Raw genomic sequence first — 15335 nt, 5'->3', positions numbered from 1 at the left:
CAAACAGTTAATTCAGAGAAAAAAAAGAGGTAACAAACAAAAAAAACACACAATCTCTGTTAAAAAATTGTTGAGGCGGTGATGCAATTAAGTTGTGTTTCAAGCATTATATAACCAACTATTTTAATTTCATGGTTGTATTTTTAATACTACTTCCATGACTGCCTTTATACGAGCATTTCTATTTATGATACTTATACTGATACACTACTTATTATTTATATTGTATTCTTCACTCCCTTTAAATGTACTATACAACTATAGTTACTAGTTTTACACTAAATACACACCATAAAATAGATTTCAGTGACTCAAAAAAAGAGTTAATTATGTAATGGTAATAATGCAGTATATAATATGTGTCACCCAGGTGCCATTTGTAGACGTTTGTTACACTTTTGCTTGGGCATAAAAAAAAAGCTTTTAATTTGTAGTGATTTTTTTTTTCCACTTTACATCGCCACTCAATTATGGTCTCATTTCCGGTTCTGCTCTGTGTGTGTGCGTGTAAACTTGACGCAGTTCTCCGTCTTTCCTCACAGCAGGTTTTCTGTCTTCAGTTGCGCGCGACCGCCCATCCGAGGACGAGCAGTCCCCCTGCCTTTGAATGAAAAACTTCTCTGACTGGTTCTCTAAGAGTTTTAACACCAAGGCGGGCCACGGATGAGTGATCAGGAGGCCTACAGCTGTTTAGTGTTGTAGTTACACCACGCATGGTTGCATGGACATGACGATGGCGATGTTTATTACAAGAAGTCTATATGTATTAGACTTACTATTTTGACTATTAATTCTATTGCTATTGTAAAAGAACAATAGCAATGCATTATTACAAATATATTTGTAACATTTTAAACATGTAAAATTGCCAAATTAATTTCAAATGCCCAGTCAGTGCAGAATGACATTTATTAATTGGGTGCAGAAGGATGTTATTTCCAAAATGCATTCCCAGTGTCACCCTCCTGGAAATATGCCCGCTGTGAACATATTATTTTGCAGTATCAGTATGAGAGGCAGATGGTCTCTGTAGGAATTGCAGTGTCAGGCCTTCTGCACTACATTTGTCATCATTAGAGCCAGTGACGCCTGCACACTCCACGCTGCACAAACTCCACTGTGGTTTGCTTTGCTGCAGCCCCCTCCTTGTGTGCGACTGGCTGTGACAGCCAGTCCATGTAAGGAGAGTACACTCAACGTCGCTATGGAAACAAGTAAACTGTGCAGAGGGAAGTGGGACGAGGAGTTGGGTGTACGGACACAAAGGCCACAAACAGAGTGTGCACAAAGACGCAAAGTGTGTTTAGGAGTTGGATTTATCTCCTTCTGCCGGCCGAGGAGGACTGATGGTGAGTTAAAAAGCAGACGAGAGTGCTGTACAGTTCTGAGCAGCTGTGTCCTGTTCTCACGCTGGAATGCTGAGTTGGTGACAGCTGGAATTTTTGCACTTTTGAGGGGAATGTGATAGCAAAAAAGTGACTGGGAGTTCACAAACATGAGAATAAATGTTCACTTTGTGTATTTTAGTGCATCATCTCTACCTGATTACTCCAAGATGCCACTTGCACCCAGATCTTCTGCAAACAACGCCAAGATGCAGACTAAACTGAGCGCTTGGACTCCTCTGAACAACTCCCTGGCAAACAGCAAGGTCAGATAAACTTCTTGTGAAATAGTCCTATCTCTGAAAAAGGTAGTTATTACTAGTTCATTTATTGTGCAGCCACAGAATATTGCTTTGAGGATCAAACCATCTGAGAAGCAGGAAAAATATCTCATTTATGGAACTGCTGATAACCTAAAACAGTCAGACATCACTAATTTAATGTTTTAAATGAATATTCTAAGCTACCTAGAGTTTATATAATCTCAGCTTCTGCAAAAGTTACCATAAGGTGTACGTTAGTGTTAAGGTTTCAGCTTGCACTAACTTGTGCTTTTTGAGATTTTAAAGTCTTTAAAGATTCTTGTAGAAAAATGTCAATGACTTTGAAATGCTTTGCCAAATACATAAAATCACAGACACAGCCTAAAGCAGGGGATGGCACGTCTTAAACAGCCGTAGGTCCTGAGCAGGAATCATAACGTCACGCTTGTCCCCAGGTTTTGAAAAGCATTATATTTAGAATTAATAAGCTTGTTCACTACTCTCGTCTTTCTCAGGTGTTTGAAGAGAGACGAAGTCTTCTGGCAAAGTGGGTAAGTTAGATAACTAGAGATCCTTTACAGTGAGAACAGTGAGAGCTGTGCTACACACCAATACACTGGTCAGGCGTAACATTATGACCACCTTCCTAATATTGTGCAGGTCTCCTTTGTGCCTCCAAAACAGTTGTCTGTGTCAGGCTGCATCCTGCTGGGGATGGCTGCTTTCATGAAGGAGTGTCGTTGCTATGGGGTGGGGGTGCCTGGTCTGGTCTAGGTGGGTGCTACATGTCTAAGTAACATCCACATAAATGCCAGGTCCAAAAGTTTCCCAGCAGAACATTGGATTGTCACAAGATGGTCAATGTTATTCACTTCTCCTGACAGTGGTTTTAATGTTATGCCTGATCGGTGTAAATCTCTAGTTGTTAGACACCACTTAGTGCAAACTATCAGGAGTCTGTATTCCATCCTACCCAGTTCATTAACAGTGTAAGGCGTGAACGGTCTCTTCCATGTCTTCATCAGTTTGACAGGTGGTCTGACAGTCAGAGGAAGGCGGTCCTGCAGGACTTTGTGCAGAACTGTTCCACGGATCAGCTCAGGTTCCTGAGGCTCAGTGTGAGCAGACAGCTCCCCCTGCAGGCTGCAGACTTCACCTGCCTCCTGCCCAGAGCCCTCTGCCTCTACCACTTCTCCTTCCTGGACCCGCGCAGTCTCTGTCGATGTGCCCAGGTTATTAACACGTATACTGGCTTGCAGTCCACTCTCTAGCCTTTATCCTTTCTATGAAACGTTCCACATGAATGACTTAATCCTCTGAGTGCAGGTCAGCTGGCACTGGAAGAGCATAGCAGAGCTGGACCAGCTGTGGATGCCCAAGTGCCTGAGGCTCGGCTGGTGCATTGGCTTCTCCCCTACACCGTTGGAGCAGGGCGTCTGGAAGAGACACTACATCCAGACTGTCCAGGAACTGCGACTCAGCTCAGTGCAGGTCAGGAGCTCAGAGTCACAGTGAGCTTATTATTTATTGGGTTCTCATATTTTCGTGCTCTAAGATACAGTACTCGGTCATTGTCTGTCTCCAGACTGCTTCATCTCAGCAGCAGTTTGTGGTTCCAGATGGTTCAGCAATCAGTATTAGACACGAAGAGCCATCAGTAGTCTTCACCAGTGAGGAGTGTCCTGCGTCCACCAACCAGCCTCTCGGCAGCAGTTCTGGGAAAGGACTGAAGAAGGAGAAGCAAGCAGCTGCACTGCCACCATGGAGAGACTCTGACAGACGTCCCAAAGACACACTACGCTTCAACTACCTGGACAACCTGGACCCCATCGAACAGAGAGTGTAAGGCTGCACGCTGATTTAGTGAATGGTTCGTGTTCAGTATTAACTAAGACACACAAGGATTTTTATTAAAGGCCTTAGAAGATTTTTTTGGTTTCTCCTGGAGAAAAGGGGAAAATGGAAAACTGGAGTTCCACCTAAAATGTTTCCTATTGCGCAGGACGTCCTATTAGACTGCTAAAACCTTATTTTAGCTGTGGCTGAACTTTCCAGTGCCTTGTTACTGATACTAGAGATAAAGATTTGTAGATAAACTTGTCATATACTGTAATGATACCAGGGACTTTGTGGCGACGGCTCACATTTGGCCCTTTCCTGTTTCTGATTTGGCTTCCATGCACAAAGCCATTTCTTAAAATTGGTTTTCTAGGTATGATGTTACAGAACTAGCCTGCACAGAGCCCTGACATCAGCAGCTGTCCAGCTCCTTTGAGGTGGATGGGATTACATACGGAGAATCACCCATTACCGCCTAAACCTCACTAATGCTTCTAAATCCAGCAGTCTGACTGTTGACGCCGGCAGTGCCCAACACCTTTTTCTGTTCTTTTTTTCCCATAGTGTGAAGGGGCCGGTCACAAAATGTCCAAAAAGAAATGAATGCGTCAAAAATATTGGCTCACCACTATTTAAATGCAGTGCTTTGTTGGTTGCACATCAGCAGGCACACTTTGCAGGCTGAGGTCACAGAGATAACATCAGCCTGAGTGTATGCACGCATGCATGTATGCCATCATCCTCACTGACTCAGCCGCCTTTCTCTCCAGGCAAACGAAGAGCAGAGCCCCCACCTGCCCATCGCAGCCAGGCGACGGGAAGAGGAGGGCGCTGTCCGAGATGAATTACAAGCTGCGCAAAGCCAAATCGCTGGTAAAGCACGCTCCATTCATCACCGCCGCCGCCACCCCACTGTGGCTGTGACCTCCCCGTCTGAATCAAAGGGAATGATAAACGTGGGGCGTCCTCTGGAGACTGTGCAACCAGCAGGCATCATGCATTATGGAGCAGCGTTTACACACAGATACGTGTTAATGATGAGCTGCTCGGGGAGGGAGGTGATGGAGAGGGAGAGCCAAATTATGCTGATGATTGTGGAGAGGGTGAAATAGAGGACACTGTGGCATTTAATATTCAGGCTTTGGTGAAATCATCATCCATTTTTTAAAGGAACTGCTGAAAATAATTTAATACGCTTAAATACACACAACTATGCTGAATTTTACATTCGAACATTTACTTCAAGAGAAATTTTGTTTATCTCCTCTTTCAGATGTTCCTCAGCTCCAACTGCAGACCCCGCCCTTCCCCTCCTCCTCTTTCTCCTCATCCTCCTCCACCTCCTCTTCCTCCTCATCATCATCAGATGCAAACTCGCCCATCCTGGGCGTCTCACAGTCAAGACCAGCCCTTCACCACGGAGACAGCAAAGAGCCTGCTCAGCCTGACCCAGTGGAATGCTGGGATCCGTCCGAGACCGGTGAGGACGCCGGTGCCCCGGCTGAGCGTGGAGGCGCTCAGGGCGTCCCAGCGCTCACACAGGAGCGCTCCCAGTAAGTCGTCACACTTCCCGGGCTTCTCTGGGCTGAATATGATGTGATCAGACAGGGAAAACAACACATTTAGTGCAAATTATGGGTAAAAAAAAAATATCAGATTAGTGCAGTTTTATGATACAGAGTCCTGAGGGGAGGACAGCTGACTTTTTGTGTTTCCTAGAGCCGTTTCATGGCAGACTAGGAGATGTTCAGGTGTAACATTAAATGAAAAGATGGTCAGTACTTCCATTAGCTTGAGAATAGAAATCATCAGATCACTGATTCACTAATTCTGTATTTGTTTAGAACTGATTTTTAATAATCTTAAAGTTCATTCTTTAAGGGGAAAGAAAACTGAAGACAGGAATGAAGTAGACAATCGCGAGGCCTTTCGTTTTAGCTTTGACCCAGATGACTGAGAATGTTCAGAGACACACGTGGCCCTTAAACTGACCAAAGATGAGCGAGGTGCAGCTTAAATCGTACAGAACACTTCGCTGCACAGCTCTAGACAAGATCTAAAGGGACAGGGACAGATATTCAGTGAAGTGTGGAAGGACGGCACATCCAGAGTTTGATAGCAAATACGGAAACATGAACACTTGAAATCTACGTTTCAGGATGATCCCGGGAGATAGATTAGAGAAGAGCAGTGGCAGAAAGTCTTAAATCTTTCATGAATCAAGTTAGTATATTGCATTCACTGGTCCAAACAGAAGCTGAGCAAAATGTTTCCAGATGCAGATGGAACGTTGTAGATAGACAGGTCATGTGTGCTGGATCAGATTACTGCAGATATTTGTCAGACTTTGTTAGAACCTTTGCAGAGACCCACTGACTTAGATCCTTAATTAAAAGGAAATAGAAAACCTACACCAACGCACTCAAACCTTGAAATTCCTGGAATAAGAAATATGTATACCCAGTCTGGCAACCATTTATAGACTTCAACTGAAGGGTGTTAGGGAGGAATTTGTGGTGATGCCGATGAAGAAGAAGAAGCACCAGAGTCCTGTATGTCTTATGCTGAAGGAGTTTATTTAGGCTCGATCGAGGAGAACAGAAGATTCGTCATCACAACATAAATGCATGAGTCCACCTCAATTCTAAGGGTCAAACAGTAAAGCTCAGACTCTTATACTAGAAAGGTGGGCCGAGGCAGCAAAGGGGAGATGTGTTAACATCCAATTGGCTATAGTACATAAACATGAAGATAAGGATTCACACCAGCTAGGAAATACAAAGTGTCATCCAGTGACGGAGGGCGTTATCATCTAACTCTACAGCTGTGTCTATAGACAGTCAGAGAGTGAGATTGAAGATGCCAAAGAGGGACCATGGCCCTGGCATGTTCCTAAAAAAGAAAATAGGTCAGATAACTGACCCCAGCAGTAATCTAACAGACAAACTACACAAACTATCTATAGGGAAGAGAAATTATTCTCTAACAAAGGGTTCTGATCAAGGATGTGTTTCTTTAGAGGGAGGTGAGGTTCCACAAATGATACTGTGCAAGGTTCACAAGAACAGTACTGGTGTACTTGGATGAGTTTCTTGGATACACTGCATTTCTGCATTTGCATCTGTATATTAGAAATAAATGACATATTGGACTCAAAACACAAATATGAATACAACTATCTAAAGATGACTGCTATAATATATAAGGCAAGCCCAAGAAACAACCATGAGCTCCAGGATCTAGAAGGAAATCTCCTGAGTAACAGTCTGACGTTGTAGCAGATATTCATCTACACATCTGTCACGCCGCAGGACTGAAAATACCACAGTTGATGTATGGGCACAGTTAACAGTGATATTAGGCTCTGAATTACCCCAGACCATTACATGATGTGAAAGAATCACACATGTTCTGAGAATTCAACAACTGACATTTAATTAATTTCGGACAAATGGGCTGCTTATAAAACCCATTCCACAGAGATGTATCGTGACATTGTGTCCACATTGCTGACACAGTGATAAATAATGATAAAAATGAGTCTGGCACAGTTGTCTAGTGGTCAGCACTGACTCCTCACATCAAGGCTTTAGCTTTTTGTGTTAACCCTGTGATAGACTGGCCACCTGTCCTGGGTGTAACCTGCCTCTTACACAGTGATAGGTGGGATAGACTCCAGCGCATCCATGACCCTGTAGAGCAGGGGTGTCAAACTCATTTTAGTTCAGGAGGACACATACAGCCCAAATTGATTTCAAGCGGGCCGGACAACTAACATAGTAGCATAATAACCTAGAAATGAGAACAACTTCACCTTTTCTGCTTTGTTTCAGTGTAAAGAAGCACCAGTACATCATGACAATGTTTACATTTAATGAACTATCCTTTTACAAAACATTTTATGAACAAGCTTAAATATCCCAAGACATTGCTGTCTGCTGCTTAGTTCTGGGTCTTGTGCTCTGTCCACTACTCTGACTAGAACACTACCGTCACAAACTACCGTTTTTTTACGACCTGGACCTTATTTCTAGCATATAACACGATCGTTTACTCACCCATATAACTTTGGTGTTATTTGGAGTCGTTTGTCAGATATTTAGATCCAGTGGAGCACCGCGTATATCCATATAGCGGGACTGACCTGCGCATTATCTGCCGCGAAACTCACTCATTTCACCAATATTTTGTTATGATACACTAGTGCTATTACCCGTTGAGTCCGGAGTTACCTGCTATCATCATCCGGGGTCTGTAGATTGACCTGCTAACCTCTGACTGAGATGATGTCATCTCCGAGCGCCGCGCGCACCCCGCGAGGCTTGTTTACCTGTAATTTGCTACTGCTAGCTTTTTGCAACATGGCTGAATGTTTTTCCGATTCTGAGGTTGTGGACGGCGAAGTGAATAGATAACAGGTAACTCCGGACTCACTCCCACTATATGGATATACGCGGCGCTACGCTGGAGCTAAATATCTTGCAAAGGACTAAAAATGACACCGAAGTTATTTGGGTGAATGAACGATGGTATTTTACGCCAGAAATAAGGTCCAGGTTGTAAAAAACGGTAGTTCCCCTTTAAAGGTTTCTATTTATTTTTGGCACTGGGGCCAGATTAGACCTACTGGCAGGCCAGTTTTGGCCCCCAGGCCATATGTTTGACACCCCTGTTCTAGTGGATGAGCAGGAATAGATAAGGACTGTATAAAAATTATGTTAACTAACTCAGGGAACAGTGTATTACTGTAGGAGGAGGATTAATTTCCTGAATTGTCTTTAATTATTTGACTGACAGCATTTTCTGTAAATGATGTGGGAAGACATTAACTGTGCAGTGTCAAAAACCATAAAAACACGATGAGCGCTAGTGCAGGTGACTGTTACATGAGCCCCCAGCTGATCACGTTCAGCACATGGGTTACAGCAGCCTCACTGCAAAAATATTGAATTTGTTAGAGAAGCTGTATCTGCATGATCTAATTTATTATTGTTACTGACCTCAGGTACACCACTGTTTGAGGTTCAGCCCTGGACCGTGTCTGCATTGAAGACACAAGAAAGGAAGTGAAGAATATCGCCCTCATGAGGAGGATAACGGAACTACAGCAAACAACATGCGGCCCAGATCCAGAGATTCACCTCTTATCAGGAGGCATTGTTCAAGATTTTTTTTCTAAAGCACACCACTGTGTAAACATCATTAGATTTAGAAAGGCAGAAAGTTATGATTTTTTTTTATATTTACATGTAATTAGTTTTGCAAAAATGACTGAAGAAGATAAACCTTTATATTTGGGGTAAAAGCCATTGAGAAGAGAACTCGTGGACATGAAACCATTTAGGAGAGTATTTAGCATGAGCTAGGTTGTTTAAAGACTTAAATATGTGAAGTGTTCTGCTGATAACTGATGACTTATGGCATTTAAAATAAAAATGGTGCTTATTCTTATTGACTTTACCAGATTTCATGGTGTTTCAGAATGATTCGCATGATTTTGAGCTAGCTGTGGATTAAATATTGAAAATAAGGAATTCCGAAAGAAACAGTCTGAGTAAGAAATGTACCACCTTTATTATCCAATCCACACATCCCATTCAGTATACCAAAGCAATTTATATAAACAGTGAACTCCAACAAACAAGAACTGTCAGTTCAGGACAAAAACACAACCGAGTTCGTCTCAGTATCCAGAACATCTTCTTGCATTCGAAACACAGTAGCACATAAGACGGGAAGCTCCGTGTACATCAATCATGACGGACGACGTGGTTTCTGTCTTTTGAAAACCACTTCAGTCAGATATGAAATATCACCTATCATACGTACACCTGGCTCCAAGTCGACATGTATTATTCACTCGCTGCATATGAAACATCGCATCGGAAGTATGGCTCACACACATGTATGTATATATTACTAAATACAGGAGATGGGAACAGAAGCAACGGTCTCAAACGGATAACGTGTTAATTTAATGTTAACGACTGAAGGCCGACATGTTAATCATACGGATAAGGTTCAGTGTAATGTATCGATGTCTTTACATGTGTCACAGTCCTAACATTTGTCTTTAAGGCCATGTTGCGCTCCATGATAAGCTACAGACATCTCCATAAACCGAGGGGTGAAGTTGGTGGATGATTGTGAGGTGTTAGATTGTAAGAGCAGTTTGACGATGAAAGTTTTGGCAAAAATAAAATGAATTTGTTGAATCCTATCCTTTAATACAGAGGCCTATCCAGTGGTCTTTAGAGTCCATAGTAAAATCCAACCACAATTTTAATAACGTAATAAAAAAAGAAATAAAAAAAAACAAACATAAAGAAAACAGATTGTCCGACGTAGTTTGGAGCTGCTGCATGTAGACAGAACCGAAAGGACAATCGGGAATGTCAATGGTGTGATATTAGTAGAATGAAGTTGAATATTAATAATACATAATATAGTGAAGGGGCTCGAGGCTATGATCAGCAGAAACGACCAGTTACAGTTTGATTTAAGGCAAAGTTTGGAGTGTACATTATTTTAAACCGTAAGGCTAGGGATTGTTCAAATGTTCAGAAGACACCATAAAAGTTTCAGTGATGAATTCAAACAATATCAAAAGGCATATAAAAAAAATTAATTCATCCTGGTCACATTTTCCCTCCAGTGGAAACAATTATTCAATTCATTCAGGAAATAGATCCAAATATATTTTTTTAAAAAAGGTGTAAAGCTTTGAGGAAAAAAAAAAGAAAAGAAAAGATCTTTTTCTAAAAATCTTGTTCCACTAACAAAAACGTAATTTTTTGGCCTTTCTTTTAAAGAAAGTTTAATAGCAAGAGAAAAGTCACTCAAAAGATGGCAAAACACACAATGATTCTCACGCAAACTCAAAAACAGCTGAGTAACATTCGGTGGGGATTTGATTCGATCATTCATTTTCAGTCACCTCTACCTCTTCTTTAAGCAACACCTCGACACACTGGATCTTACTGGATGTGCAAAGTAAGTTTATATGTTCACAGTGGATTTATTTTAACAGGTAAACAAGGCTGGAGTTTGAAGAGAAATACAAGAGCCGAACGTAAAAAAAGAAAAAAAAGAAAAAAAAACACCAGAAATGCTCTTTGCAATACATCACACCGACCAGTCCCTCATCTGCTTTCAATATTTAGCCCTTCACTGCAACAGATATGTCCATCTTAACGCTGACTAAACATTGATTGATTTCAATATTGTCATTCTTTGAAGATCAAGTGAAAACACAAGATGATAGCACTTGTTAACTGGAACCTGTGTCAGAAAAGATTTATTTTGATTCAAAGAGCTGAGGTTATTTTAATAAAAGCTTGCACACTACACTAAGTCCGTTGTCAAATAAAGGATTGAAAGGATTCGTCAAAGGACATTTTTCTGTGGCGTTCATTTATTCCCAAGTGCAGCTTTTGCAAAGCTCAATTATAAGGCTGATAGGTGTCCATCATTAACAGCTGTTAACAGTGGAGGCGATTCATGTGATGTGCTCATGTTCGTTTGTTTGTTTCGCAAAGTAGAAAGTACGTATTCTGAATAACTTGGAGGGAATGACTATGCAAATACACACAAGTATTAACATCGAGTCTTTTTTAAATAATGTAAACATATACATCTTATTTGAGGTCAGAGCAGTGATCCTCTTCATATCTATTTATAATATATAAAAAAGAACAAGTATTACTGGAGCATCGTCCGGATGTTCTTCGGAGTGGACTCGTGATTCAGGTGTTTTGTGGTGAATCTGAGGACAAACAGAGTCAGAGTGTACTTCAGTGGGGCGTTCAAGAACAACTAAAACGAGGCAGTCGAAGCTTTGTTCAGTCTGCAGGGAAATCAGCTTTGTTTGAAATTTCCAGGACAGACTGTCTGCACCGTTATTTGGAAGTTGTGCTGTGTATGCATGCAGTTCATTAAAATAATTTGGGTTTTTGTTGTTGAACAATGTGAAAAATCCGGATTATCGAGACAGATGTGCTTAATAACGTTTGCCAAGAGTCAGAATTAAATATAGCAGCATGAAAAAAACAAAAGCATGCGGCAGTGTGTGTCTGTTGCAAGCATCTAACCCAGATTCAAAACCACAACTAAACTTTAACTGCTACAATTTCCAGTGGCAAGAAGGGGCCCTGCTGGAAATGACAGAAGCAGTGGCATTTTACATCAGGAAAGATATGAAATGCCACAAAACGTATTCTTGCCACAAATAAAACCAGTTCACATTCTGTGTGCTCTGAGTTTTCAGTTAAGATCTGATGCTTAAGGGTGCGTAAATGATAAATAATAAATGAGCAGGTCTGGTTAAGGAATAAAAATAGTTTTGTGCAAATCATTAATCATCATCATCATCATCAGTTTAACAGCAAAGACAAAATTGTGTCTCTATTTGTCATGGTAATGTCGGACTTGTTTTTGAGTGTGACTGAAAGCAAACGCTGAATTTAAAAATCCAAAGCTGCTAGTGGATGAATGTTATGTCAATATTTAGTCCTTTAAATTTTGAGAAATAAAAAGTAAAACATAAAAATAAAGCATTAAATACCAGAAAATGATCTAGTTAGTGAAAAAAACATCTGAACTTGGTATCAAATCAAAGTCTAACCAAACATAAATACTCCAAGAAAAAACAAAGTTGAGTGAATGAACTTACTTGAGCGCATTCAAGAGGCCGTCTACGTTTTCTGCTGGCTGGTCCTTCAGGACTTTTATGCAGCCTTTCATCTGAGGAGAAATGAACAGAGTCAGGATGACAGCGCCGACAACCCAGAGCTGCATCACAAATCATCCACTGTGCTGCCTTTTCATACACTGCATGCCTGTGTGCGAGCCTCTTACATCTATCTTGGAGGACTTGTTGAAGGCGCCGTTGGGATGGACGTGGTCATAAAGAATGATGACTCCCACCATGACCCTCATGCAGAACAAGAGTGTGTCCTCGCTGCTAAAACGACTCGAGTATTCCCTACACGCACAAAGACAAGGAGAGAAATAAGGTCACATAAGAATCATCAGAAATGATAGAAACCTGGGTCTGAACTGTGATGAAGAGTTGGCATATATTTTGGAAAACCCATAATGTTGGTTTGAAATTGATCAAGGCCAAAAAGCATAAATGAAGAATATTCAAACTGGCTGCGCATGAAAGCTACTCAACTTCTCTTCTCACATGCTACTGCAGCTCATTTTTCATTTCGGCAATAGCCCTCTGTAACTCATCACGTAACTGGTCAAAAAGTCTGAACCAATAATTTATTTCAACTAAACCACGACCGAGACAACCTCTTTTCAGTGGATCACAGTTAGTTTTTTTTGATTGGAGGTGTCAGATTAGATTAGATGAACTCACGGTGTCTCCAGCATGACCTTACAGACGCTGGCCATGGTGCTGAGACAATCTGTCGTGTTCTCCAGTGGAAGAGTCTTGTTCTACAGAAATGTACAAACCAGATACATTATTACATATGCTTGTTATTAATGATTATTGGGGATTTTTTTAAACACAATAAACCTAAAATATGTTTGTGTGGGCATCAAGTCGATGAAGTAAACCTGTAAGTTATTTACAAAGCTAACAGTAACACAACAGAATCAGCATTAACTTTGGTCATCTCTTCAGTCTCCCTGTTATTTAAATCCATTGTATAATTTATTTTAGCTCTGTTCACCAGTTAGTCACTAACTTTCTCTGCCTGCCAGAGTTTTCTCTGAACGACATCTGATAACAGCAGTGTTAAAGTTATCGCTTGTAAAAACCAAACAATGAGCTGTAACACACTAAATAGCCTGTGGCTTCCTCACTATAAGTGATGCATTTCACAAGTAGTCAAATAATTCACTTGTGAAGAAAACACATCAGTTACTGTAAAAACAAGAGGAAATACTTTCTGTTATGCAGTGATAAATGTGATTCTAAAGTTAGAGGAGATGTTTGACAACATTTCATGTATTTCATTTGTGTAAGTCCAGTACATTTGTGAAAGCTGCGCCACAGCCTCAACAACGGAAAAATACTTGGTTAAACTAGAAATTTCAAAATCTAAAAGCCACAGAAAAAAAAATGAATGAACAATTCCCACCACCGAATAACAAGCCGTTATTCGTCATAGCTTGAACACACTCACAGTCATGAAGTGTTGGCACTCTCACCTCTGTCACAAAGTTTGTGGTTGCAGTGCTGAGTGTTTTCAGCATGGGCGTAGCCTCTGCGTAGAACAGAGACATCCTGTTGGCCATCTCGTTGTTGACTTCATTCTCAATATCCAGCTATGGGAGCAGAAACAAACAACTCAGATAGAGTAGAGGTGTCAGAGTTGCACAGAGTTCAATTTCTTTCACACTGAATGTTAAGCATCTTCCTTTTAGCTGCTTAGCAGAACCAGACAACTACAGTATCAGGTCAGATAAAACGGTTTGCTGAAACATCTTCAGTTTGATGCTTTGAGGCAATCTGATGAGTTCGTTCTTTGGATTTTGATGTCATATTGAAAACAACACCAGCATCCTTTTATGTGTCACGTTTTCTTCTTTATGACTGAGAATGCACTGCAGGTACTTATAATATATAGAATATAAAAGCTTGCTGTAAAAAAGATTTACATTCATGTTGTTTATCCGGTTTCGACTGATGGTTCTTCTGTAGTAGCTGAAATCGTTCTGGATGGCAGGGATTCTCATCTGAAGGAAAACAAGAAAGCAGTCATTTGCATACAGCCTCCACCAATGAATTAACACAATCATGTTTCATACAAGTGTATTGTATGTGACACATGCTATGTTGACATGGAACTGATAACCAGAATAGGAGCCCAGTTAGAACAAACAAGCTTCATTTAGCCACCTCAGTCACAACAGACTGATTCATTTTTAAACAGAAACAGTCGGCAAACAACCGGTAACCGGTCAAACAACTGTTTGAAAAGACGAATAAAGCCAAAATAGATAAGGGCAGCAAAGCTGAAAAGGTGGGTGTTTGTAGCTCATCTTTGAATGAAACAGTGAATGGACTGAATGTTGACAACAAAATTTTGGATTAAAAAGATTGGTGCTCTCCATCTGACAGAAGCACTTGGTACAAAGAGTAGCTTTGTAACAGACGCATTGGAGCATGTAACTACATACTGTATATCTTATTAAATCATTTAATCTAAAGTTCATATTAACAGTTGTTGTTAGAATCTCTGAAGAAATATTGTCCATGTAAACACAGCAGTTGAGCAACACTGTAAGATTAAGACTTCATGTGTGCAAGTGAGTTTCCCTTCTGTGTTTCCAGCAGACCTTGAGTTCATCAAAGCGCAGAGTGAAGTGGAGGATTTCGGCGAACTGTTTGGCCAGCGCCTGCTCCCTCTCCAGGTGCTGAGTAGGCGTGAGGGGCGGGCGTGTCAGGCACTCCAATAAACTCTTCAGAGCCTCCTCTAAAGACACACGGATATCAGCAGATGTAGGTCTCTTATAAAACTCTGAAATCTGTGCTATCGAATTTTAGAATGAATTTGGTCATGTAGTATGTATAAAAGAACAAGAGAAACAACACATTTTTTATAGCACAATTTTAGTTTACAATCAGACTTTCAAAATATCTACTGGACTGCCATGGATCTGTATATTTGAAATAATGACACAGCTGTGCAACTGTCCCTGACACAGTCAAACTTCATCTTTATTTAAGCTTTCTCAATGAATCAAGATTCTGCAACATGACCATACCTAGTCTGAGGGAGAAACTGTAGAACTTCTTGAGTTTGATGACCAGCGGGCAGACCGAGTCCCAGGCTCGCTCCTGCAGCCTGTGGTCACTTGGGTTTTGAATTGCCTGTAAAGAACAATA

General features: G+C 41.0%; 2 protein-coding genes across 3 annotated transcripts in view; one reads left to right on the top strand and one right to left on the bottom strand.

Moving 5' to 3' along the window:
• The first annotated feature begins 834 nt into the window (after nucleotides 1–834).
• On the top strand, nucleotides 835–5091 carry fbxo16 (F-box protein 16). Its single transcript, XM_084560990.1, has 8 exons — nucleotides 835–1651; nucleotides 2164–2199; nucleotides 2674–2880; nucleotides 2975–3139; nucleotides 3234–3490; nucleotides 4052–4064; nucleotides 4193–4360; nucleotides 4761–5091. Exons 1-8 carry the CDS (start codon nucleotides 1496–1498, stop codon nucleotides 5085–5087), a joined length of 1329 nt encoding a protein of 442 aa, XP_084417116.1. The 5' UTR covers nucleotides 835–1495; the 3' UTR covers nucleotides 5088–5091.
• Nucleotides 5092–8416: 3325 nt separating this feature from the next.
• Nucleotides 8417–15335, bottom strand: part of fam49a (family with sequence similarity 49 member A) — a 33725-nt gene continuing 26806 nt past the window's right edge. For both annotated transcript variants that reach the window (XM_084560491.1, XM_084560492.1), the window contains 8 exons: nucleotides 15215–15320; nucleotides 14786–14922; nucleotides 14105–14182; nucleotides 13655–13771; nucleotides 12855–12934; nucleotides 12344–12470; nucleotides 12159–12229; nucleotides 8417–11252 (listed from right to left, as the gene is read on the bottom strand). In XM_084560491.1, the coding sequence (XP_084416617.1) occupies nucleotides 11189–11252; nucleotides 12159–12229; nucleotides 12344–12470; nucleotides 12855–12934; nucleotides 13655–13771; nucleotides 14105–14182; nucleotides 14786–14922; nucleotides 15215–15320 (780 nt within the window). In that variant the 3' untranslated portion in view covers nucleotides 8417–11188. The remainder of the gene's footprint in view (nucleotides 11253–12158; nucleotides 12230–12343; nucleotides 12471–12854; nucleotides 12935–13654; nucleotides 13772–14104; nucleotides 14183–14785; nucleotides 14923–15214; nucleotides 15321–15335) is intronic.

This window comes from Chelon labrosus (assembly GCF_963514085.1).
Source record: "Chelon labrosus genome assembly, chromosome: 14".
Taxonomy (NCBI): Eukaryota; Metazoa; Chordata; class Actinopteri; order Mugiliformes; family Mugilidae; genus Chelon; species Chelon labrosus.
This window is presented reverse-complemented; position numbering and strand designations above follow the sequence as displayed.

What these genes read in the sequence shown, in the direction of transcription:
- fbxo16 (XM_084560990.1), top strand. Translation starts at nt 1,496, where the DNA reads ATGAGAATAAATGTTCACTTTGTGTATTTTAGTGCATCATCTCTACCT. An exon ending in GAAGTCTTCTGGCAAAGTGG is followed by an intron (nt 2,200 to 2,673) that starts GTAAGTTAGATA and finishes TGTCTTCATCAG; the next exon opens with TTTGACAGGTGGTCTGACAG. An exon ending in GTCTCTGTCGATGTGCCCAG is followed by an intron (nt 2,881 to 2,974) that starts GTTATTAACACG and finishes CTCTGAGTGCAG; the next exon opens with GTCAGCTGGCACTGGAAGAG.